The sequence below is a fragment of the Urocitellus parryii genome, chromosome 3, assembly GCF_045843805.1.
Source record: "Urocitellus parryii isolate mUroPar1 chromosome 3, mUroPar1.hap1, whole genome shotgun sequence".
Classification (NCBI taxonomy): Eukaryota; Metazoa; Chordata; class Mammalia; order Rodentia; family Sciuridae; genus Urocitellus; species Urocitellus parryii.
In genome coordinates, this window is record NC_135533.1 from 203,424,421 (window position 1) to 203,449,165 (window position 24,745).

Below are 24,745 nucleotides of genomic sequence, written 5' to 3' on the forward strand. Positions count from 1 at the left end.
CTCAATGGCAGAGCACTTGCTCAGTGTGCCCAAGGCTCTGGGTTAGATCCTCAGCCTGGAGAGGGAGGTGAGAACTTAAGGTCCATCTGGCAGACAGCAGACAGGCCTGTGGAGTGTCTGCACTGCTAGAATTGGGAAAGTAGCCCTGGGAAAGCTGAACTTCACCCCATGCACAATGGGCACCTGGGGAGGGACGCTGAATCAGACTGGTAGCCTTGCTTAGACACCTTGGCTCTGGTTGGCACAAGGCCAGTGGGCAGCATGGAGAAGGGGCCTGGCTGTCCAGGGGAGGGGCTGTGGGCTTCTTGGAGGCAAGACTCAGGCAGACACATCTCTCCATGCTATTTCCAATAGCCACAAGTACTCCACATGGGCAAGAACCTCAGACCAGTTGGAGGGAGTTACAGAAACACAAGACTGCCTAATTTTCCTGACCTCAAACTATGGGCCCTCCATGTTCTGGTTCTCCCTATTTCATATCCCCCTGGCCTTGCCCAGCCCCCTCTAGCTGTTTCCACAGCCGGTTAGCTCCCTGCTTCCTCCCTCACAGCTGCCTCTGAAACCCACACTCCACCTTTCCCACTTTCCTCCCTCAGCCTCTCTGGCTTCCTTCCAGATGATTAGCTCCAGGCTGGAACCCTCACTCTCCCTGCCAGGAACACTTCCCTGAACTGGCCCCACCTGGACCTTCTGATTTCAGCATCTGCTTCTTAAATCCTTTGCCTCCCACCTCTTTCCCCTACTGGAAGGACCCAACTCATGTTTGCCTGCATTCAGACAGGCCCCAATCAAAACTTCATAACTGGACACGTTTAAATTTGTGGCCACTGAACACTCAAATCCAAGTGCACTGGTTGAGGGGATTCCTCAGTGCAACACAGGCGATGCTCACTTGATCCTGGAATGGGGGTGGGGATGGTCTGAGGTATATGGGGCGTTAAAAAGGACCCCTTAGGACTGGGAATGGAGCTCAGTGGTAGGGCCTTTGTTAAGTATTCTTGAGGCCCTGGTCCCATTCCCCGTATCGCAAAAGTAACAAAACAACAACAAAAGGACCCCCTTCCAGGTCGAGATTGGGACGCCAGTGTTGGGACAAAGATGGCAGAAGTGCACCTCACCCCAGCTCAACCCGAGCTACTGATAGACGCCTGGAGAATGAATTCCCTTAGAACGAAGTGGCCGCCCCGGGGTCTCTAGGACTCTGTCCCTGAACTCAGAGCAGAAATGTCTTGAAGTGCGGTGTTCCAGCCTTTGATAAAAGCGAAACTAAGGCTGGACAGCCGGGACCGCCCAGGGTCAGACCGGGGTGGGGGGTTCAGAGACCGACGGGCAAAGGGGCGGGGTAGCCGCAGGGGGCGGGGCCTCGGAGGCTCCCTGGGAAAGCGCTGCCTGCCCCGGACGCCGCAGGGGGCGACCTTTGTGCGGGGCGGGTCCCTGGCAACCCCCGGCCTAGACGCGCTGTCACTGAGGAGCCGAGCGCCCTGGAGGATACGCCAGGACCGACCCGGGTCCCGGCGCCGCCGCCATGGACATCCCGCCGCTGGCCGGCAAGATTGCGGCTCTGTCGCTCGGCGCCCTCCCGGTGTCCTACGTGCTCAACCTCGTCTCAGCGCTCTCGCAGTGCGTGCGGGGAGTGCCTCCCGGGGAACACCGGGCGGAAGCGGGCGAGGAGGACCGGAGGGGGCTGGGGGGGAGGATGCGCGGGCCGCGGGCTTGGCTCCCCCAGCCCCGCACCCCGTTGCAGCTCGGAACCGGGAGTGATGGGGGCTGGGCCAGAATTACCCCCTCCAACAGGAAGTTCCCTTCCCTCCTTGCTGGAGGCTGGAGTGGGGACTCTCTGGGATGTTTGGGGTCTGAGGAGAAGGGATGCCAAAGATCCGAACCCCACACACGGCAGGGTTTTGAAAGGGGGTATTTCCAGGGATGCACCTAGCACAGGTTCTAAAGTCGCCAAGGGTCAAAGTATTGCACCAGATAAGCTGATGACCCAGCTCTTGCTGCCACACACACCTGCTCCATGCCTCAGAGCAGGCCAAAGACTTTCTTTTTGTTCATGTCCTGCGAATCCTGACCTTAGACTGACATGCAGAGACTCTGTCTCTGAGGGTCCAGCAAGCCTTTCACACTCCCAAACCCAGTTCATCACAAACCGTGGGATAGATAGAATCTTGAGGATGGGTCTGACTCCCTGGGTACAAGTAATCTGTCTCTATCTCCTGGGACCCTGGGTGAAACAACTTGCCTTGCGAAACTTAGTTTTTTCATCTCTGTGATGGCATAATCTTAGATCTCACCCCATTGTTGTGGGTAGAGATTGCAAGTTGTGTGCAAAGACCCTGTTGTGGTCTCATCCAATTACTATAGTTGTCATTGTTGATACATAGATAGGGTCAGGAGATCCTAGGAGATAGAGGGCTTCATAAGAAGATAGGGACCTGGATGGTGTGGGGAATTGATGTTCAGAGTTTTGCTGTGTGACCCTGGACAGATCTCTCACCATCTCTGGACCTTGGTTTGCCCAGAGACCTGCCTTATCACTGCCTTATCACTCGCCTTGGGCAGGGATAGAGTGGAATGAATGGAGACATTTGGACTTCAACTGGGAGGGGTTGGAGTCTTCAGCCAGAGGTCTGAGCCTGGCCACAGAGAGGCTTGGCATTGCTGAATGATTGACTGAACAAGTTGAATTGAACACACATCCACAAATGATGGAATAAATTGTACAGACAAAAGGGATTGGTGGATATCCCCTCTGTTCCTAGTTCAAGTTGGACAGTGATCCTTTCTTGGGAGTCAGGGAGGACTTCCTGGAGAAGGAGCAATTTAGACTGACCGTGAAGAATGAGAAGGAGTTTGCCAAGCAGAAAAGTGACATCAGGCCAGACTTGGTGGTACAGGCCTGTAATCTCAGTTACTCGGGAGACTGAGGCAAGAAGGTCCCAAGTTTGAGGCCAACATCAGGGAGGGAGGGGAAGAGAGAGAGAGAGAAGATTCTTCAGGAAGCAGTTTCTATAAGGGGGGAACAGCCAGAGCAAGAGTCTGCTGATGCAGGTGCTTCAGTCTCATCACCTGGTGCTTCCTGGAGTCTACCTTTTCCCCACTGGGGAGGGTGGGGTGAGGCCTCAGCAATGAGCCTGGCTTCCCTGACTCGGTTTCCCTCTCCTCAGCCCCCTGTGGGTGGCATTGATGAGCGCCTTGATCCTGGGTCTGCTCTTTGTGGCCATCTATGTCTTGTCTGGTGGCGAGATCTCCTATGATCCACTCTATGCTGGTGAGTCCCTGGGTGATTGTGAAGGAGAGAACTCTCTGGACCAGGGCCTCCATCCTCAGACTTGGGGCCATTGAAGGACCTCTTCCATCACCCTGGAGGCCTTTGATGGGCTCCCATTAGACTGGTGACCTCAAAGACACTAGGAAACCTTCATTAGATTGGTGAACCTCAAAAAGCTTCCTCCTTCAGATTTGGAACTCCTGAGAGAAGGGATTGTCTCTCCCCCATCAGATTGGGAGCCCCTGAAGTTCTGTGCCTCCCCATCATTCCTAGATCTCCTGAGGGCAGGGATGCTGCAGCTCCCATAAAATTGGGGACCCCCAAAGGTGGGGCTGTGTCTCTGTCTGACATGCAGAATGAGGCAGGCTTGTGGTCCGGCACCTGTGGTCTGGGAACAGGAACTGGGCCGGGAGCCCTTGACTGGAACCTCATTCCTGACCTGCTACTTCAAGCCCCTATTTTATTCCTGACCTGAACCAGCCCAAGCCCAAACCTATTGGCCCTAGCCCCGCCCACACATGGCATTGACCACGCCCATTATAAATCCCCACCCACACTGGCCCCGCCCACTCACTCTCCCCGCAGTCTTTGCAATCTTTGCCTTCACCTCCGTGGTGGACCTCATCATCGCTCTCCAGGAAGATGGCTACGTGGTGGGCTTCATGGAGTTCTATACAAAGGAGGTACGTGGAGGGTGGCCAGGGGTGTCCCATGCCCCACCTCTTGTTTGAGCCTCTCACCTGCCCCCACAGGGTGAGCCATACCTGCGCACATCGCATGGAATCTTCATCTGCTACTGGGATGGCACTGTTCACTACCTCCTCTACCTGGCCATGGCAGGTGCCATCCATAAAAGGTGCAGGGGGCAGGCTGGGTGGTTCCTGGGCCCTGAGAGAGAAACTGTGTGCTCAGGTAGGGTCCCAAGTCAGGGTGGAACCAGAAGTTCCTCCGGAGTGGGAATCAGAAGCCTCTCTAGGGCTGCAGCCAGGGATGGGGAAGAGAAGGTTCCAGAGAATGTCATCAGGTGTAAGTGGTGGTGGTGATTCTTGCCTTGTATCCACCTTGCCCCTTTGACAGAGTGGCTGACAGTTCAGTCCCCTATTCAACTCCCCGTTGTTCCTTCTATTCTGGGCAAAACAGAGAGACCTGGAGTTGGGAAGCCCAGAATGGTCTCTGGACCCTGACTGAGGCTCTGAAACCAGTGACCAGGTACCCACTACTCACTCCCACTCCTTCCCAGAAAGAGATACCGGAATCTTGGACTCTACTGGCTGGGTTCCTTCGCCATGAGCATCCTGGTGTTCCTCCCAGGAAACATTCTTGGTAAGGACTCAGTTTGGGGGAATTACAAAATTTGGCTGGGTTAGTGCCCTTCACCTGGAAGCCCCTGTGTTGGATCCTCCACCACTTCCCAGTGTTCACAGAGGCCCCTTCCTTCCTTATGCCTGTCCGTAGAAGAGCCTCAACCAGCAGCCTACCAGATTCCTCTTGGAGCCCAAATTAATTCTGCTTCCTCTCCAGGCTACTGGTCCCTGACCTCCAGACTCTGGGGGTTTGGGCAGAATGCTTTGACACAGAAAGGAAATTTTTAGGGTGACAGAGTGACAGAGTGAAAGCTTTGTAAGTAGATCTTGGGATGTAGAGCAGAGATGAAGAGCAGGGATGATAGTCCAGATGTTGGTACGGCCTGACAAAGATCCAGCAAGGACAACACCCAAGGTGTATTCATGGGAAGGAAAGGATGGTGGGGATGTAGGATCTGTATCCAGAGGGTAAACAGAGGCAGGCCAGGCTGAGGAAAGGGGACATCATCTGATGGATGCAAGGAATCATGGAGGGTGTTGGAGCTTGAGTGAGATTAGCATTTGTGAACCAAGAAGTCCAGAGCCGGGTTCAGTGGTGCATGCCTGTAATCCCATTGGCTCGGGAGGCTGAGACAGGAGGATCATGAGTTAAAAGCCAGCCTCAGCAAAAGCAAGGCACTGAGCAACTTAGTGAGACCCTGTCTCTAAATCAAATACAAAACAGGGCTGGTATGCGGCTCAGTGGCCCAGTGCCCTGAGTTCAGTCCCAGTTACCCCCCCACACACACACACACAGAAGTCCATCCAGGGCTCTGGCATGGCTCAACTAATGGGCCCAGCCAGGTCTGGGAGACCCTTGCTGACTGGCTTCCTCTCTCCTCCGCCATGGCAGGCAAATACAGCTCAGAGCTTAGACCTGCCTTCTTCCTTGCCATCCTCTACCTGCTGGTGCCGTGCTGGGCTGGGAGGAGGGTCTTCAGCCAGTCTCGGGCACCAACCTGCTGTACGCCCAACATGGTGAGCGCCTCGCTCCCAGGCAGGCCTTGTCCCAGCCTGCCTGAAGGTCTCCACATGTGAATTCCTTTTAATCAAAGACTGTGTCTCCTTGAAAGGATCACCTTCTTTCATGCTGTCTCCAATTCTCTCCCCTGGGGCAGGTGCAGGAAGAGCAAAGAAAGGGCCTTCTGCAGCGCCCTGCTGACCTGGCCCTCGTCATATACCTCTTCCTTGCTGCATTTTTCACCCTTTTCCGGGGCTTGGTGAGTTTGCCCTGGCCAGCCTCCCCATTTCCTGCCTCTGGCCTCCCTTCCTGGTTCACCTCTTTCATATGTGTTCCTTTACTGGTGCAGAAAAACTATTGCTATTCTGTCCAATTATCCAAGGAAGTTCTTCTTCAAGTCTGACCTGAGTGTTCACTCCTCTTTCCTCTGGGAGAGAGCCAGAGCTAGGGATATGGACCCTGCTTGAGCGTTGTTGGTGTGGGAGGCTTCCCACTTGAGGGACGCTTGAGGTCAGTGGATGGTTCCTCTGTCTGCCCTAGGTTGTGCTTGACTGCCCCACGGATGCCTGCTTTGTTTACATCTACCAGTATGAGCCATACCTGCGGGATCCTGTGGCCTATCCAAAGGTGCAGGTGAGAGGGCAGGTGGGAGGAGAGGGCCATTATCCTGCCTGAATCTCTTGGAAGCCAGAGCCAGAAGCACAAGTTAAATTGACAGAAACACATATGGGATGTGTTGTCTTATCAAAAAAGTAACAGATATGGTTTTCAGGTATGGCTGGATCCAGGAACTCAAGGATATCTGTCTCCAGGCTCTGCTTCCCTGGCATGGCTCTCTGTGGGGTGGCACAGGCAGCTCTAGGCTTCCATCCACCCTAATCAGCCACCCCAGAGGAATATGATCCATTATTACCCCAAAACTTAAGTGCATGTCTCAGGCAGGCTGTGATATGCCCACCCCTTATGAATCATTATAACCATTTGACTGGAGTGTTAGGATTGGCCAGGATCACATGCCACTTTTGGAGATAGAGGAGTAAGCTGGGTATACATAGGTGGTGGGGGAAAGAGGATCACTTTGCACAGGAGTGGGGGGTACAGGGAGCCCCATCCTGGGTGGGATCTGAGGCTATCCAGACCTCTCTTCAGATGCCCCGTGTCTGGGGTCTCAGGAGACCAAGCTTATCTCATAGGCTGTGCCCTGTTACCCCCAGATGCTGATGTATATGTTCTACGTTCTGCCCTTCTACGGCCTGGCCACCTATGCCCTCACCTTCCCCGGTTGCTCCTGGCTGCCTGACTGGGCCTTGGTGTTTGCTGGAGCCATTGGCCAGGTGAGGGGGAGGTGGGTGATGGGTGGGGGCAGGTGGACAGGCATGCAGGGAAGGCGGTTTCTGCTTACCCCTCAGCTGCTTCTGTGCTCAACCTGGGCAACATGATTATGGGCACCAAGAGGTCCCCGGCCCAGTACCTAGGAATTCACTAGTCTGGGGGAGAAAGAGCCAAAACACAGATACTCCCTGCCCCCTGGGGTCAGAGCTAGAGAGGAGGAAGGACAGGGACTGAGAGGGATTGGAAGGAAAGCACAGGAGCTGGGCTTTGATGAAAGGGAATGGGTTTCCAGGAAGGGAAGTGCATTTCAGGAATGGGCGCAACATAAGGACAGGTACAGAGGAGGACAATAATTTAGCAGGGCCATCATGTAGGTAAAGGCAGAAGCAAGAGAAACTGGCAGACAGATGCTGAAGACTGAACTCTGGCTTTGGGAACTGGTGCTGAGGATGACTGGGAGCCATGGGAGGTGTCTGAGCAATGGAGGGCCTAATCAGAATGGGGCCCTAGTTCTGAAAAGAAATACCTGGCCCCAGGCCAGGGCAGGAAGACCCAAGAAGATTTCCAAGGGGGTAGAATTAACAAGATTTGGGTCAAAAGCAGCTGTCAAGGGTAGGGAAGACTAGGAGGAGGAGCTGGACTGGATCAACTGTCAACAACATGAGGACAGGGACCCTCTGGGCTCTGCCTGACTATCTTCTGTAAGACCCCAGCATGCTGGGACTTCTGTCCCCTTCTGGTCCCTGACATCCATCCTTCCTGTCTGGTCACCAGGCACAGTTCTCACACATGGGCGCTTCCATGCACCTGCGCACACCCTTCACCTACCGTGTGCCAGAGGATGCCTGGACCTGCGTCTTCCTGTGCAATCTACTGTATGCTCTGGGCCCTCACCTGCTGGCCTACCGCTGCCTGCGCTGGCCAGCCTTCTTCTTGCACCCACCACCCCCAGATGCCCTGGCTGACAAGAAGCAGCAATGAGAGGGCTGCAGGGCTCCCTGAGACTCTGTTTACATGCACAGCCAGCCCTGCCCTGGGAAGGGTGGGTTACCGGTTTTTACCAGCAGGAGACACACCTCTGGGGATCTTCAGAACTAGCTATGGTGGTTTCAGGCCAGGGGGTGGGATGGGAGACTAACAGCCAGGTGTTCTTACAAAGAGAGCCTCACTCAACCACCAATCACTGTTCTCCCAGAGGAGCCTTCTGCTGTCCCAGAATTTACCCATCACCCCACCCGATGAGTCCTTTTAATAAAAACTCTTTTGGTGTCTAAAACATCACTGTCTGAGTGTTTCAGGGTGCCAGGGCAAGGAACCCTTTTCTTGGATCCCACAGGGAACTCAATCCTCACTGCCATTGTGGCTGTCCAAAACCTAAGGCAGCAGGATAACAGAAGTCTGCCTCTGGTTGGTGCACAGCTCCAACTTCCAGATGGGGAAAACTGAGGCTCACAATGGATAAGAGACCTTCCTGATGTCATGATCAGGAGAAAAATTCACTGCTCTGCCAATAAATTACAATATGAGTTATAATATGGCACCATTAATAAGTACCAACTGTATACATATCAAGTATTACATGCTGGATTTCACCCATATTCCAGATGGGGAAACAGAGGCTGTAGGAAGTGAAGGTCCTTGTCCTAGGTCATATGTCTTGGGCACAGCTGAGCTGGGGACTGAGCCCCACCAGGTGAGACCACAGAATCTATAATTGCCTCTATATAGTAGGTTTGGTCTCATTTTAGGGGAAATAGATCAGAGAGGCAGCCAAGAGGTTGCAGGGAGGACTTACCATTTCTTGGTTGTCATTTTTTAAATTGGGTTAAGGGCCAGGCTTAGGCCTCTGACTTAAACTCAAGGGAATCAGGGACTTGATCAGAGTCCCTTGCTCCTTGCCCCCTACCTGTACTACCAGGTACAGTGTGTGTGTGTGTGTGTGTGTGTGTGTGTGTGTGTGTGTGTCGCGCACCTGTGTAGAGCTATTGGATCTTTAAAGAACTAAATTGCCATTTCCCAGAGATGGAAACAGCTCAGAGAGGCCAAGGTCTCCTCCATGGTCCCACAGTGAGGAGCAGAGTTGGACTTGAACCTGTCGCTCAAGGTCCCTCTTCTAGTGTGTGATTATTGTGGGGCCTTCACCACTCCAGGGTGATCACCTAAAGGGCAGATAGGCAAACTGAGGCCTGTAGATCAAGCCCCTTAACCAAGTCACTCACCAACTCTTGCCAAGGCATGGATCCCGGACTTCCTTGGGGTCCCATTCCATTTTAAAGATGATTAAACAGAAAGAAGCTCAAGAGTTTGAGGGACGGGGCAGGGACGTGGCTACGCACTCATTACGAAGAGCCAGTCCTTCCTCAGCCAGTGCCCAGGCCCACTTTTCCACCAAGCCGCGCAGCTGCGTCGCCTTTAACAACCCCCCCCCGCCGGCCTCCCTCCTCCCCTTGCAGGCAGACTCCGGGATTGCGCCGCCCTGCGGGACCTGCCCAGTCCTTCCCTGGTGTGCGGGGAGCGCGCAGTCCGGACGCGCAGGGGCCGCTCGGCTGGGGCCGCGCGGGCAGGATGGTGAGTGCGGCCACCGGAGCAGGTCCCAGGCTGGTAGTGTGTCCCCGATCCCCCGGTTTCTGGGCTTCTGTGTCCGATTCTGTCCCTTCAGTATTTCTCTTCCCAGTCTCTCTGTTCTCTTTCACCCTCTTGTATCTGTCCCTTTTTCTGCTCCCCTCTGTGCCTCCTTCTACCTTTCTCTCCCCTTTTTCCGGGGTGGGTGGTGATGTTCTCCCTGTCTCTTTTTCTGTCTCTCCCCCACCCGTGTCTCTCGTTCCTCATCTCTGTCTCTGCGCCTCTCGTGGTCTCTTCTCTTTCTTCCTCCATATCTGCCTCCGTCTCTCTCTCGGTTCTTTCTGTCCCTGTTCTCCCCAGCCCCCAGCCCCGTGTCGTTCCCTGTGTCTCCAGCCACCCCACCCCCCGCGCTCCGGTCCCGGCCCGGTTTGCTGCAGTCTCCTGGCGCACGGATAACCTTGCTACCGCGGCTCCAGCTCCTCCCCTCCCCACTCCAGAGCCCGGCCCCAGAGAGGAGGAGGCGGGGCTCCGAGCCACCTGAGTTGGGGTAGGGGGTCAGGCCGGGGTGCTGGGGCAGGTCTAAGGGAGAATGAGTCCAGGGACTTGGACCTGGCTTAGCTCAGGAGCCAGGGTGCAGGGGAGGGGGCCTCCCAACATTCCCCTTGGGGGAGTCCTCTAGGACCCTGGCCGGAGTAGGGGCCTGGGCATTTGAGAAGTCCTCGCGGGTATGGCAGACAGTCCTCTAAAAGGCAAAGGCTGCTCGAAGCTGGCTTGAGCACCTTGTGTCCCCAGGTGTGCGCTCCGGCGGCCCTTGGGCGGGGCGTGCTCCCGGCCGCGGTTTGGGGGATACTGCTGCTAACCGCCTCGGTGGAGGCGCAGCGCGGCCGGAAGAAGGTCGTGCACGTGCTGGGTGAGTCCGGGCCGCGGAAGCGGGTCTTGCCCCTGAGGAGCTGTGGCCAAGAGTGATCACCCGGCTGCGCAGACGCGGCCGCAGGGTAGCGCGTTGCTGACAGCCACGTTACCCCTGTCCCCCCTCCTGAGCCCCTGCCCCCTCCCTGAGCCCCTTTACCTTTCTGATCCCCTGACACTCACCCAAGTCTTCTTCCTACACCCCCCGCCCCGCTCCTAGACCCCTCCTCTCTGAATCTTGCTTGGTTGCCCTACAGAGGGTGAGTCGGGCTCAGTGGTGGTGCAGACGGCACCTGGGCAAGTGGTAAGCCACCGGGGTGGCACCATCGTCTTGCCCTGCCGCTATCACTACGAGGCAGCTGCTCAAGGCCACGATGGCGTCCGCCTCAAGTGGACAAAGGTAGTGGATCCTTTGGCCTTCGCCGACGTCTTCGTGGCACTGGGTCCTCAGCACCGGGCCTTTGGCAGCTACCGCGGGCGGGCAGAGCTGCAGAACGACGGGCCGGGGGATGCCTCCCTGGTCCTCCGAAATGTCACCCTGCAGGACTATGGGCGCTACGAGTGCGAGGTCACCAATGAGCTGGAAGACGACGCTGGCATGGTCAAGCTGGACCTGGAAGGTGACCAGCACATGGACAGGATGGAGCTTACTACTAAGGGAGGAGAGAATGGGAGATTGCAAGGGACAGAATTCAAATCAAGTTAACTTGAAGAAATTTACAGATTTTGTTGGGTTAGAGCAATGGTTCTGATGAGGGGGATTTGAGACATTTTAGGTTGCTATACTTGGAATGGGAGTGATACTGACAGCTAGTGGGGAGAAGCCAGGGATGCTACCTGACACGAGTTCCCCCAGAAAGAATAATTCAGTTAAAAAGTGTCAATAGGGAGGACACTGAGAATCCTGGGATAGTTAAGGTTCAGGTACAGTGAGATCCAAGTATTGGTACTAAGTCAGAAATTCATCTCTCATCTCTGCTTCCTGCATGGGCTTTGCTGGGTAGTTTTCCTGTTATGAAACCCAAAGGAACCCCAATCCTAATGCCAGGCTTCTACCCTCACTGCTTAGCAAGGGATTTCCTGGAAGACTCAGCTAGAGTCTCAGAGTTGTTTCTCATTGGACCACCTTGAATCATGTGCCTATCTGTGAGCCAATCTCTGTGTCTAAGAGATGGGCCGCTCTGATTGGCTGACCATGGAGCTGAGAGATAGAGTTTATATCTGAAGAATTCCCCCCACACACACCTGTTTGCCTGATTCAGACCACTAGATTCTAGGAGAGATTTCAGGGACCCCGCACTTGCAGAACTTTCTAACAATAACAAATCCCAACAGTAGCAGCAGCTCTCCTTTATTAGGCATTCTATGTGCCAGCCATTTAGTTGAAGAGCTCTCTGGAGTCTCTCATTTAATTTTCCCCAAACCCCAAGGGTGACAGCTATTACCAGCAGATGGGCCATCGGCTCAGCGAGGTTAGATAGAGCCTTGCCCAGGGCACAGGCTTATGAGCGGCTGAGTCCAGATTCAATCTCTTGTCAGGCTCCAGATCTTCTCTCTGGCCCCCGTCTGCCCTCTGGGTTTGCTTAAAGTATTCAACTCAACCAAGACCCGAGCAAACACAAAGCACTTTTGAGCTGCATTGATTGTGAGTCCAATGAGGAACCGGTTCATAAGAACTGAAGGGGGAAGGGAAATTAATGGGTACTGTCTTGGACAATGCTGGTGAATCAAATGGGGGGTTTCACCCTGGGTCAACCTTCCAGGCGCTCCCAGTCTTAGGGAATCCTGCAGTGGATACAGACATTCCTAGATCTGTGGGCTTGGGACTAGACCAGTGGGAAGGACTCAGTGCCTGTGGGATGTCAGAGACATATAAGACCCAATAGAGGAGGGTTTGGGAGTTGGCTTTTGACCGAAGACTATGAGTTTGACAGGTGGAAAAGGGCGTTAAAATCATGAGAAACGGTCTCCAGGGGTGGGAGTGGGACAGACACAATTAAGTACGTTCGGGGGAGGGTCAAATAAATCCAAAATTTAAGGTTAAAAGAGCCATAATGGATGTGAGCTGGGGAAAGGTGTGGTGGGATCCGATCTGAGGCTAGAGAGGAATGAACTTGAAGGTTCGGGTAAAATAGTCGGTCACAGGGCATCTGAGATGTCAGGTGGATGGGGCCTGCCAGGGGACCCTGCCTGAATCCCTGTGCCCTCCCCTAGGCGTGGTCTTCCCCTATCACCCCCGTGGAGGCCGCTACAAGCTGACTTTCGCGGAGGCACAGCGCGCGTGTGCCGAGCAGGACGGTATCCTGGCGTCTGCCGAGCAGCTGCACGCGGCCTGGCGCGATGGCCTGGACTGGTGCAACGCAGGCTGGTTGCGCGACGGCTCCGTGCAGTACCCGGTGAGCCAGCCTCGGGAACCCTGCGGCGGCCTGAACGGGGCCGGGAACGCCGCGGCGGGTGGCGGAGCCAACGGCGGCGGCGTGCGCAACTACGGTTATCGGCATAACGCTGAGGAACGCTATGACGCCTTCTGCTTCACGTCCAACCTCCCGGGTGCGTAGGCTCCGCCCCAAGCAATCTCGTCACTATCCAGCCCTCCGCTGTGGCAACTAGAGTACCCCTGTCCCGCGACAGTCAAAGGCCACCTGGCACCAACATTGCCCAGGCGGAGGCTGGGGTCCCTGGATACAGGGAATGTCCCTGGAGTCCCTCAGCTGCAGGAGGGTGGGATCCTGAACCCCAGGCGAAGACCCTGGAACGGTCCTAACATTGCACCTCCTATGTTACCCCCACAGGACGCGTGTTCTTCCTGAAGCCGTTGCGGCCTGTGCCTTTCGCCGGAGCAGCGCGTGCATGTGCGGCGCGCGGTGCATCAGTGGCCAAGGTGGGCCAGCTGTTCGCTGCGTGGAAGCTGCAATTGCTGGACCGCTGCACCGCGGGCTGGCTGGCCGACGGCAGCGCGCGCTACCCCATCGTGAACCCGCGTGTGCGCTGCGGAGGTCTCCGACCTGGCGTGCGCAGCCTAGGCTTCCCAGATGCCTCCCGACGGCTCTTTGGCGTTTACTGCTACCGCGCACCAGGCGCACCGGATCCCGCTCCCGGGGGCTGGGGCTGGGGCTGGGCCGGCGGCGGTGGCTGGGCTGGAGGCGCACGCGACCCAGCTGCCTGGACCCCGCTGCGCGTCTAGGACCCAGGAGAGGGACGATTGGGGGGACTTGACGAATGGCCGAGTGCCCTGATGTCCCCCGGACACTGGAGACGCCCCTGAAGTCCCTGAAGATGGGTTTTCCCCCTTGAGGTCCCTGAGATGGACCACACCCCCTTGAGGTTCCCTGGACAGTGGACACAGCCCTGCAGTTCCCTGCAGTCTGACCAGGCCTCTTCCGGTCCTTGGACATTAACCACACCCCTTGAGGTCTCCTGGAGACTGGCCACATTCCCTGTGGTCTCTTCGGAAACTAACCACGCCCCTCGGGCCCCTTGAGACTGGCCAGTCCTTCGGAGATTAGCCAAACACTGCTTTCCTGGACAGTGGATTTTCCCTTTCCCCAACTTACATCAGGAGAAGTGCCACACTCCCTGAGGAAACTGGGAGGCCAACAGAACCCACGGTTTCCTGGAGACTGGCCATCCCTCTTTGGCCTCCTGGAAACAAACGGATGGCCCCCTTGGTTGCCTGGAGGCTGGACCCCCGGGATTATCTGAAGACTGGCCACACATTCTCACCATTTCCCTGGAGACTGAAAACTGGTCCTTTGAGGTCATCTGTATACCAGATCCCCCCTCCCTCACCCGGAGAGAAAACAGAAACCTCAGGGTTCCCCAGGTGACCATGCTCCAGTGGACACATGGGCACTATGGGCTCAGGCATTTCCTCTCCCTGACTGTGACTCTGAGATTGGATATTTCCATTCTCTCCTTGTCCCCTGAGAACCCCCTAAAGTTTCTAGGGTAAACAGGCCATGTTCCTAGGTTACTGTGGAGGACAGTCCCACCTCTCCAGTGTCATGGGAGAACACTCTCATCTGTCATCACTATGACTGTCAATATATCCTGAGTGGTGGCCATGCCCCATCCCTCAGATATTTCTCTGGAGGGAGACCAAACCCATCTCACAACCCACCCCAGACCCCTAATGGGCTGTCACCAAAGATTCTTGTCATTTTTTATGGAAACCAACTGTCTAAGTTCCCACTGTCACCAAGCAGATCCATCAGTCCAACTTATAACTGTCATCTAAAGTCACACCTCAGTCACTTACACCTATGGAGATGGTGCCTCCCTCCTCCAGCTGTAACCATGGATACAACACATTTCTCATCTCACTGGCCTGCACCCCAGAGACCTACAATTCTACTTCAGACTGTACTCACCCTGACCAACCACCATGGAAACCACCTCCCCCTAATTGTCCCTGGGCTGTCGCAAATTTGGTTCTCTAGCTCTCACCATAGAAACAGGCTGCCCCTTTCCCAGGCTGCACCCTGCTCCTTAGGGCCTTCTGAGCTCCACTCCAAGGCAGCTTGGACCTCACAGCTGTTGTCATGGAGACCAAACTCTGAGGTAACAGAACACCTGTCCCCCTAGGCTTTCCCTCCACAACAGGGTCCTGCCCCACCAAGCTGTCACCCTAGAGACTGTCAATGTGGTCTCTATGACAACTGACCTCCCACCTCTCAGGAACTTCTCACCTTGGATGGGATGCCTTGGGTTCCTCCCACTGAGGCTCCTCCCATGTTCCAACAGGGGCCCCATGATTGTCCCTTCACCAGATAGGCCCAGGCCCAGAGAGGGCTGAACTTCTGGAATTGCTGTTCACCCTCCGTTCCCACGCTAACTATATGCCAGGCAGCAGCTGTGCATGAGACACCCTTGCAACACCGGGCTTTTGATTTCCGCCGTACAGAGGAGGAAACTGAGGCTGTGGAATGCCCTGGCCCTTTGAGCTGTGCAAGCACTGAGCTACCCTTTTGTTCTGAGACTCCATCACCATTCTCACCCAGTTTGCACTCCTTCCTGACCCCTGCCCACATTTCCCTCCTTAGAGATCCAGGAGGGTGGAATGTTTCTTAAACCTCAAAATCCACCAGGTTCTAAGGGGTGATTTGTGCTAAGAGATCAGCCAGACTCCCCAGTGCTGAGAGCCAGGTCCTGGAGACGATCCATGGACAAGGCCACCCCATTGTGGGATACTCCAGCTCTGAGCCTGCCTGGAATGACCCTGGCATCCCACCTGGAGGGCTTCTTACTGTCACTTCCATCTCTAGGAAACCCATCTCTGAGTTTTGGAGCCAGGTGGACTTGTGGTCGAATCCCACATCATCTTCTTGTTCACTGTGTGACCAAGTGACAAAACCCCTCGGAGCCTGTTTCCTTCTCTATACCAGGGTTGTTCTAAAATCCCTCCAGTGCAAAGCATACAGCAGGGGTTCAATAAATCTGTTTCTTTTGATGAATGAGAAAATGAAGCAGCTGGTGAGTAATTGCTTCAGAAATGCTCTTTGATCATCAAAATGTTTCCAGGCTGGAGAGGCTTGGTTTTCAGCTCTGGCACTGGGTTCAGGCACTGGGTTTGATCCATGCGGCAGAAGACATCTCTCCCTTCCCTTCCCTGTCCACATGCTCTTCCTCTTCCTCGAGCCACCCTACACAGGGCTGCTGCTTCTTAACTGCCCTGATGGTCTTTGATAATACCCAGGGCATTGAATGTTGAAGCTGATTTAAGTTCCTGTCCCAGGAAGGCAATAAAGTTGCAAAGTTTCCCAGGCATGGGAGTAGGGGGCAGGGAAGGGCTCAGAGAAGCCTGGAAAATTTCTAGGGCAAAGGCAAAGCCAGAAGTAAAACAAAAGTGTAAGAATCCTGATGTGGTTGTAAAATTGGGGTGGTCCATCTAACACATCCTTCAGACCTTCCAGAGAAGCAGACCCCTCATCTTAGAATGAATATATATATATATAGTTTTAGTTGTAGATGGACACAATATGTTTATTTTATTTGTTTAAGGGGTGCTGAGGATCAAACCCAGAGCCTCACACCTGCTAGGCAAGCACTCTACCACTGAGCCCCAGTCCCACCCCAACCACTCGCCTTAAGTAAGGGTCCAGCAACTTGATTAGGTGGCTAGGGGTTCCAGCTGGGTCTTAGCTTCCTACAGTTGGGTAATGGTAAGGGACACATTTCCAAAGATGATTGCATGGGTTTGGTCTGCTTTTATGCCTCATTACTATTGGTGTCCCTTCTCCCATTCACGCGTTGGAGCTTCCTCGTTTTCCCTTGAGTATGTAAATTTCCTTCTCTTTCCAAGAAAGTTGCAAGTGGCTGACTTCATTTCCTTTGGGCTTGGCCTATGAATGGTATGACTCATCATTTGGGCAACCCTGATTGGTCTAGGAGTGGGGGAATGGACCTGTGCAAGCAAAAACTTAGTCCCGGGGAATTTTTTTTTTTTAATTTTTTAAATTTATTTTTTAGTTTTCCGGTGGACACAACATCTTTGTTTGTATGTGGTGCTGAGGATTGAACCCAGGCCGCACGCAGGCGAGTACGCTACTGCTTGAGCCATATCCCCAGCCCCCGGGGAATTTTTTTAAAATATTTTTTTAGTTGTTTATTAACTTTTTATTTTATTTGCTTATTTATATGTGGTGCTAGGAATCCAACCCAGTGCCTTACACATATGAGGCAAGCACTCTACCACTGAGCTAGAACTCCAGCCCCCCGGGGGATTTTGTTTTTTAATATTTTTTTTTAATTGTAGTTGGACATAATACCTTTATTTTAATGTTATGTGGTGCTGAGGATCAAACCCATTGCCCTGCACATGCTAGGTGAGCACTCTACTGCTGAGCCACAACCCCAACCCCAGTCCCAGGGATTTTGATGGAATGAATGGGCACAGGGAACCTTCCTTCTGCAGGGGTTTCTATGATGTTAAGGCACAGGTCTCAAGACTCCTCTAAGAAATGGCATCCTGAATAGAAACCTTCCCCAAACCAGATATTCAGAAATACCTCTGTTGAGAGCCACAGCCCAAGGGGCCTCAGCAAACTTTCAGACTGCCAGCTGATGATTGGTTCACAGCGCCCCAGCAACTTCTAGCTGATTGGCTCCTCTGCGGTGATGCTCATTGGGCTGTTTCCCTGCCCTTTCAGACTACGGAGCTGCTCATTGGGGGACTTTTTTGGCTCCGCCATACAACCCAGCCAATCGGCCTCAAGAGCAGGAGGAGTGAGGGAGGTGGAGAGGCTTGTGGGGAGCCAGTGGTGGCAGTTGGGCTCTGAAGGTTTTCCTGAGGAGCTGTTTTGTTTGGCATGTGTGGTTCTAAAAATAAAGTTCGTTTCTTTTTTTTTTTAATTTTTTAAAAATTTTATTTTATTTTATTATTTTTTTTTTAGAGAGAGAGAATTTTTTAATATTTATTTATCTTTTTTTTTAGTTTTCGGCAGACACAACATCTTTGTTTGTATGTGGTGCTGAGGATCAAACCTGGGCCGCACGCATGCCAGGTGAGTGCTCTACCGCTTGAGCCACATCCCCAGCCCAAGTTCCTTTCTTTTGACAAGTGGCTCCTGAATTGTGCCCAGCCAGACTGCGGCATCTCTCTCCTATTCTCTACTTCCCAGGTCATATCCTACAGACATCTGAAGTTTCTTGCATGTCCTTCCCAAATGTTTGTGCTCATTCCAGCAATCAAAAAACCATGCATACACAGCCAACCCTTGGTATTCTCAGGGGATTGGTTCCAGGACTCCCTATGGATCCCAAAATCTGAAGACACTCAAGTTCTTTATAGGAAATAGCATAATTTGCATAGAACCTACATAGTCTCTCATATAATTTAAAAACAGCTCTACATGACTTATAATACTGAATACAATGTAAATGATATGAAAATAGTTATACTGAGTTTTTAGAGAACCATGACAAAAATAAAGTTGGGGCTCAGAGGTAGAGCACTAGCATGCAATGAGGCACTGGGTTCGAGCCTTAGCACCACATAAAGAATAAAATAAAGATATTGTGTCCACCTATAACTAAAAAATAATAAATATTTTTTTTAAAAGTCTATACATACTTAGTATGATACAATTTTGGGGGGTATGGGTGATTGAACTCAGGGACCACATCCTACTGGGCCACATTCCAGCCCTATTTTGTATTTTATTTAGACACGGTGTCTTCCTGAGTTGCGTAGCGTCTCACCATTGCTGAGACTGGCTTTGAACTTAAGATTCTCCTGCCTCTGCCTCCCGAGCCTCTGAGATTACAGGAGTGTGTCTATGACACAATTTTTGCCACAAATATTTTCTTTTTTTCCACTTTTTGATACTGGGAATTGAACCCAGGGGCACTGAACCACATCCCCAGCCCATTTTTAAACTGTATTTTACTTATTTATTTTTATGTATGAATGAATGTATGTATTTTTATGGTGATGAGGATTGAATCCAGTGCCTCACATGTGGTAGGCAAGCGCTGGACCACTAAACTACAAACCCAGCACCCCCAGCAATTTTTATATTGTATTTGGAGACAGGGTGTTGCTAAGTTTCTTAGGGCCTCGCTAAATTGCTGAGGCTGGCTTTGAACTTGCAATCCTCCTGTCTCAGTCTCTAGAGCCACTGGGATTATAGGTGTGCACCACCATATGCGGCTGCTCCAAATATTTTCAGTCTACAGTTAGTTGAATCTTTGGGTATTGAGAGCTGACTGTGTCATTTCTTTTCCCCATTTTTACATGTGATAGTGTGCAACACGTACTTTCTTCTATCGTGGCAAAATATACATAAAACTCACCATTTTAACAGAAAAACATAGCAACATAAAATTACATTAATATAACAACATAAAAACATCAATACAAAACCACAAAATTAGGTTGATATAATAAAATGACATAAGAACATAATATAAAGTTAATCATTTTAATCCAGGAGTGGTAATGCATGCCTATAATCTCAGCTCTGAGGGTGGAGGACTAAAGCAGGAGGATTATGAGTTCAAGGTCAGCCTCAGCAACAGAGGGAGACTCTGTACAAAGTTTTTAAAAAAATAAATAAATAACATTTTAAAGTGAACAATTCAGGGATTGGCAATGTGGCTCAGTGACAGATTGCTTGCCTAGCCTGTTCAAGGCTCTGGGTTTCATCCCCAAAACTGGAAAAAAAAATTGAAGTGATTGATTGACAAGCAGTTAGGGTGTTCATGTATTGTGCAGCCATCTATTTCTACCTAGATCCAAGATATTTTCAAAGAAACCCCCTTACCCATTAAGCAGCTTCTCCTCATTCCTCCACCACCTTGGCAACTGCTCATCTGCTCTCTGTCTCCATGGTCTGCCTATTCAGGATATCTCCTATTAATGGAATCATGCAACATATGGTCTTTTGTTTCTGGCTCCTTTCATTCTGCATAATATTTTCAAGGTTGGTCCACATGCTAGCACAGATCAACACTTCATTTCTCCTTATGAGTAATGTTTCCTGGTATGTGCTATGGTTGGCTATATCCCACAAGGCCCGTGTGCCTGGTCCCCAGCCTGTGACCTTGTGGGGAGGTGCTGGGACATTGAGGAGGTATGTCACATCTCATGACTAAACACTCTGGGTCACTCCAGGTGAATTGGGATGCATGAAATAACCACACAGAGACAGAGAAATACCTTTTACTTTGGGTCTTGTGACCCATCCCCCACCGACCTTAGGCGTCTGCATAAAGAGAGCGAGCCACCAGAATTCTTTATTCTTACCTAGGGAACACACAGAGGAGGTTCCAAGGAGCATTGTATTCCAAAAAGGGCAAAGGGGTAGGATTACAAAGTGACAGATGAGTGTAGCTCAACCCTTCTGGGTGTCATCTTCTCCTAGGGCCACGCCTTGTTAGTCTTGGGAAAAGGCTAACCCGAGGGAGAGAAAAGAAGGATTGTGGCACTATGGCGCCAGACTGCAGTGATTTTTCAGGTCCCTGTGGTGCATCAGGAGTTAAAGGTGCATGCATTTGGAGTGGCTCCCCACAGAGGTAGGGACCTAGTGGAAGGAAGTCAGGCCTTTGGGGGTGGTGCTCTGGCAGGAGACAGGCTCTGGCCCCTCCTGTCTCTCTGTTTCCAAACCACTGGGAGGTGAGTGACCTCTTCCACTTGCCATGATGTACTTACTGTGCCTCCACAAGCCCAAACACAAGGGCCAGGAGACTATCGGCTTGAAGGCACCAGTCAAAATAATTTTTTTCCCCATAAGTTGATTATTTCAGGTATTTTGAAACCAGAACACAAAGCCAACACAGTTTATATATTCCGTGTGTGTGTGTGTGTGTGTGTGTGTGTGTGTGTGTGTGTGTATTGAGGTTCAAACCCAGGGCCTCACACATGCTAGGCAAGCACTTTTACCATTGAGTCACATCCTGTTCCCACTTTGGGCTATTGTGAATAATGCTGCTATGACCATAATGTGAGCTCTCTCTCTCTCTCTCTCTCTCTCACACACACACACACACACACACACACACACACACACAAAACCACGGACACTTTACCATAGAGCTACATCCCCAGTCCTTTGGTTTTTATTTCAAGACAGTGCTGAGTTGCTTAAGGCCTTGCTAAGTTGCTGAGGCTAGCCTTGAACTTGAGATCCTTTTGCCTCAGCCTTCTAAATTGCTGGGATTATAGGCATGCCTCATGGTGCTTGGCCCAATGTATAATTTGTTTTTAAAATATTTTATTTTTAAACATTTTTATAACTTTATTTATTTATTAAATGGTGCTGAGGATCGAACCCAGTATCTCACATGTGCTAGGAAAGTGCTCTACCACTGAGCCACAACTCCCGCCCTACAAATTTTTGAGATAGTTTCCTGTCAACATATAAAGATCTCCTTCTTCCTTCCTTCATTCCTTCCTTCCTTCCTTCCTTTCTTGCTTTCTTTCTTTCTTTGTTTCATGCTGGGGATGGAACCCACGGCCTTGGGCATATCAGGCAAGTGCTCTACCACTCAGCTACACCACCTGCTCTTATTTTATTTTGAGACCGAGTCACTGAGTTGCCCAGGCTGACCTCAAACTTGCAATCTTCCTGCCTCAGATTCCTGGGCAGCTAGTATTTTTTTTTTTTTTAAAGAGAGAGGAGAGAGAGAGAGAGAGAGAGAGAATTTTTAATATTTATTTTTTAGTTCTCGGCGGACACAACATCTTTGTTGGTATGTGGTGCTGAGGATCGAACCCGGGCCACACGCATGCCAGGCGAGCGGGCTACCGCTTGAGCCACATCCCCAGACCCTGGGCAGCTAGTATTACAGATGTGTACCACCACTTCTTTTGTTGTTGTTGTTAGTAATAAGCATTCACATCATCTCACACAAAGGCTGGAAGATCATCTCAGGAGTTGTTTGCTCAAGAGATCAAAGTTGTGTTTTTATATTGGTCTCTACTTCTTAAAAGATAGGATTAGTTGATGTTGTGCCATCAATGGACACTCGCCTGTTTCACACATCCTTGCCAGCATTGTGTGTTGTCACTTTTTCTTTTTCTTGGAGACATGATCTGGTTATGTTGCTCAAGTGATCCTGGAATTCTGGGGCTTAAGTGATCCTCCTGCCTTGGCCTCCTGAGTAGCTTGAATTTCAGGCACACATCACTGTGCCTGGCTCTATTTTCACTTTTGACCTTGGCCAATCTGTGAGGTGAAGATGATCTCTCAAATGTTGTCACTTGAGATTTTTCATGGGGAAACTAAACATCCCACTACCACCCCTGATCTTGACCTTCAGTGCAGGCTATTGAGCAAATCATAAATGCTCAGCTTGGGCACAATGTTGTCACTGATCTATGCAAGGCCCTCTGGTTAGATTTGTTTATTCCTTTTTATTTATATGCCCTTTCTTTTATGTTTTGAAAAATGAGCATTATTTTGTGGAGCATATGTTGTAGCTGAAGAGCTGGTATTTCCTGTTCTGTGAACTATTTGCTTATATATTTTGCCTGTTTGACTATTGGATTATTGGTCTTTGTTTATTGATCTTTAGGTGCTCTATAAAGAAGGCAGTAAGACCTTTACCTCTGATTTGCAAAATTGTTTTCCAGGTTTTTCATTTGTCTTCTGACCTTGCTTATGGTGGATTTAAATTTATTTTTTCTTGCCACTATTGCTTTTATTTTTTAAGTTACTTTTAATAATTTTTTGGTACCAGGAGTTGAAACCAGGGGCACTTAGTCACACAGCCACATCTCCAGCCCTCCCTATTTTAATATTTTTTTCCCACAATATCTTTATTCTATTTACTTATTTTTATATGGTGCTGAGGATCCAACCAGGGACCTCACACATGCTACCACTGAACAATGGCTCCAGGCCTCTCCAGCCCTATTTTAAGATAGATACAATACTTTATTTTTATTTTATTTTATTTATTTATTTTTATGTGGTGCTGAGGATTGAACCCAGTGCCTCTCATATGCGAGACATGCACTCTACCACTGAGCTATAACCCCAACCCCTCTCCAGCCCTATTTATATCTTATTTTGAAAGAGGGACTCACTGAGTCACTTAGCACCTCACTGTTGCTGAGGCTGGCTTTGAACTGGTGATCCTCCTGCCTCAGCCTCCTGGGTTACTGGGATCACAGACGTGCACCATCACATCCGACACCATTATTGCTTTTATAATTAAAGCCCAAATTCCTTCACATGGCCCTGAATGGCTGACCCTTTGCTTCTGACCCTCTGACCTCTCTCTCTTCACTCTCTGCCTCTTTAACTCTGCTTCAGCCACTATGAAAGCTCATTGCTGGTTTTCAGATGAGTTATGAACCCTTTTGTGCCTTATATTATAAATATTAACTCCTATTAATTGTATACATTGAGTCTCACGGTGACGTTTCCCTACATGCCTATATCCTCTCCATCCCACCACTGCCTTCTATGGCCCTTCCCTCTCCCCACCTCCGTGTCTCCTTTCCCTTCCCTAATGGTTTCTATCTATGAACATTTTAAAATATATATATTTACTTTTTAATTATAGGTGGATCCAATATCTTTATTTTATTTTTTTATGTGGTGCTGTGGATCGAACCCAGTGCCTTATGCATGCTAGGAAAGTGTTCTACCACTTGAGCCATATCCCTAGCCCCTATGAATATTTTTTAAAAGGGACTTTTGTCTTTGTTCTTCCCTCTGATGAAATTCTCTTCCTTTTCTCCCCTCCTGGTCTAATTAATGCTACTCTTCCTTTAGAGTCCGTCTATTTCCTCTAGGAAGCATTCCCCAATACCTACCCAGGGATCATATCTCTCCTATTTAGCACTATCTCCCCAGTACCTAGCACAGTACATGGCTCATAATAGCTACTCAGCAAACACATGCTGAGTGAATGAATCAATTAAAGTGTCAGGAGATGAAAAGCAGGCTGAACTGTTAAAAAACTTTTATTAAAATGTCCAAGAAGTACATTAATGTCCACAGTGTCAGATATCACAGACCCACAGAACACTGTAGCTCACAGCAAAACCAGCAGAACCAAAGCTAGTCACACGCACACACATTCACACGTATGCCACGCATGTGGCACACGCAAACACACACACACATCCCAAAGGGAAAGAGCAAAAGACAAACCTCCCACTTTAGAAAAGACCAGAGCCCCCTTCCACCATGGAGCTGGGGGTGCAGAGGGCAAAGAGGCCCAAGGGTAGGGAGCACCAACGAGACCCCCAAGAAGTTGCATCCCCAGTCTCCCCAAACATAGGATAATTCTGTTGTGATGTGGGTGGCTGAAGATGTGTTGTTATTATTATTATTATCTTTTTTAAAACAAGAAGTGTTATTAAAGTAAGAAGACAAACTAGAGCTTTCTCAACAATAACGTTAAGAGGGAACAGTGACTAATGTCTGTAGCAGAGAAGGTTAGACTGTGGTCAAGGGTAAGGTCCAAATTATACTTCTCAACCATTTCTTAAATCTGAGTGTGTGTATGTGTGTGTGTGTGTGTAACAGAGACAGCCAGGTATGGTGATGCACACCTGTAATCCCAGTGGCTCAGGAGGCTGAGGCAGGAGGTTCATGAGTTCAAAGCCAGCCTCAGCAACTTAACGAGGCCCTAAGCAACTCAGCGAGACCTTGTCTCTAAATAAAATATTAAAAAAGGGCTGGCTCAGTGGTTAAGTGCCCCTGAGTTCAATCCCCAGTTCAGAGACAGAGAGACAGAAAATGTTTTCACTGTCTTTCCACAAAGTAGAAAGCAGTATTTGAAGTCAGACAGAAGCAGGCTAAACCATTCTTTTGGTCTTGGCCATGACTTCAATTGTGTGCCTTTCCCTTGTATATAAGAACCTCAGTTTTGTCACATAAAATGAGAAAATAATGGTTTCTAAGTCACTGA

The 24,745-nt window shown here is 50.8% G+C and overlaps 2 protein-coding genes across 2 annotated transcripts; both read left to right on the forward strand.

The window, feature by feature from the left end:
* The first annotated feature begins 1,407 nt into the window (after positions 1–1,407).
* Tm6sf2 (transmembrane 6 superfamily member 2) lies at positions 1,408–8,131 on the forward strand. The gene is made up of 10 exons (XM_026390029.2): positions 1,408–1,620; positions 3,168–3,271; positions 3,857–3,954; positions 4,024–4,127; positions 4,512–4,594; positions 5,468–5,592; positions 5,733–5,834; positions 6,116–6,208; positions 6,790–6,909; positions 7,682–8,131. Exons 1-10 carry the CDS (start codon positions 1,526–1,528, stop codon positions 7,886–7,888), a joined length of 1,131 nt encoding a protein of 376 aa, XP_026245814.1. The 5' UTR covers positions 1,408–1,525; the 3' UTR covers positions 7,889–8,131.
* An 832-nt stretch (positions 8,132–8,963) lies between these two features.
* On the forward strand, positions 8,964–13,562 carry Hapln4 (hyaluronan and proteoglycan link protein 4). Its single transcript, XM_026390062.2, has 6 exons — positions 8,964–8,974; positions 9,361–9,475; positions 10,262–10,379; positions 10,636–10,998; positions 12,593–12,928; positions 13,171–13,562. The coding sequence occupies exons 1-6, from the start codon at positions 8,964–8,966 to the stop codon at positions 13,560–13,562; spliced, it is 1,335 nt and encodes a 444-aa protein (XP_026245847.2).
* The last annotated feature ends 11,183 nt before the right edge of the window (positions 13,563–24,745 follow it).

Bases quoted from the DNA above. Each gene is read 5' to 3' on its own strand.
- Tm6sf2 (XM_026390029.2), top strand. From the start codon at position 1,526: ATGGACATCCCGCCGCTGGCCGGCAAGATTGCGGCTCTGTCGCTCGGC. The intron at 3,955-4,023 runs GTACGTGGAGGG...CTGCCCCCACAG, and splicing joins TGGAGTTCTATACAAAGGAG to GGTGAGCCATACCTGCGCAC. The intron at 5,593-5,732 runs GTGAGCGCCTCG...CCCCTGGGGCAG, and splicing joins CCTGCTGTACGCCCAACATG to GTGCAGGAAGAGCAAAGAAA.
- Hapln4 (XM_026390062.2), top strand. The intron at 9,476-10,261 runs GTGAGTGCGGCC...TTGTGTCCCCAG, and splicing joins GGGGCCGCGCGGGCAGGATG to GTGTGCGCTCCGGCGGCCCT. The intron at 12,929-13,170 runs GTGCGTAGGCTC...TTACCCCCACAG, and splicing joins CTTCACGTCCAACCTCCCGG to GACGCGTGTTCTTCCTGAAG.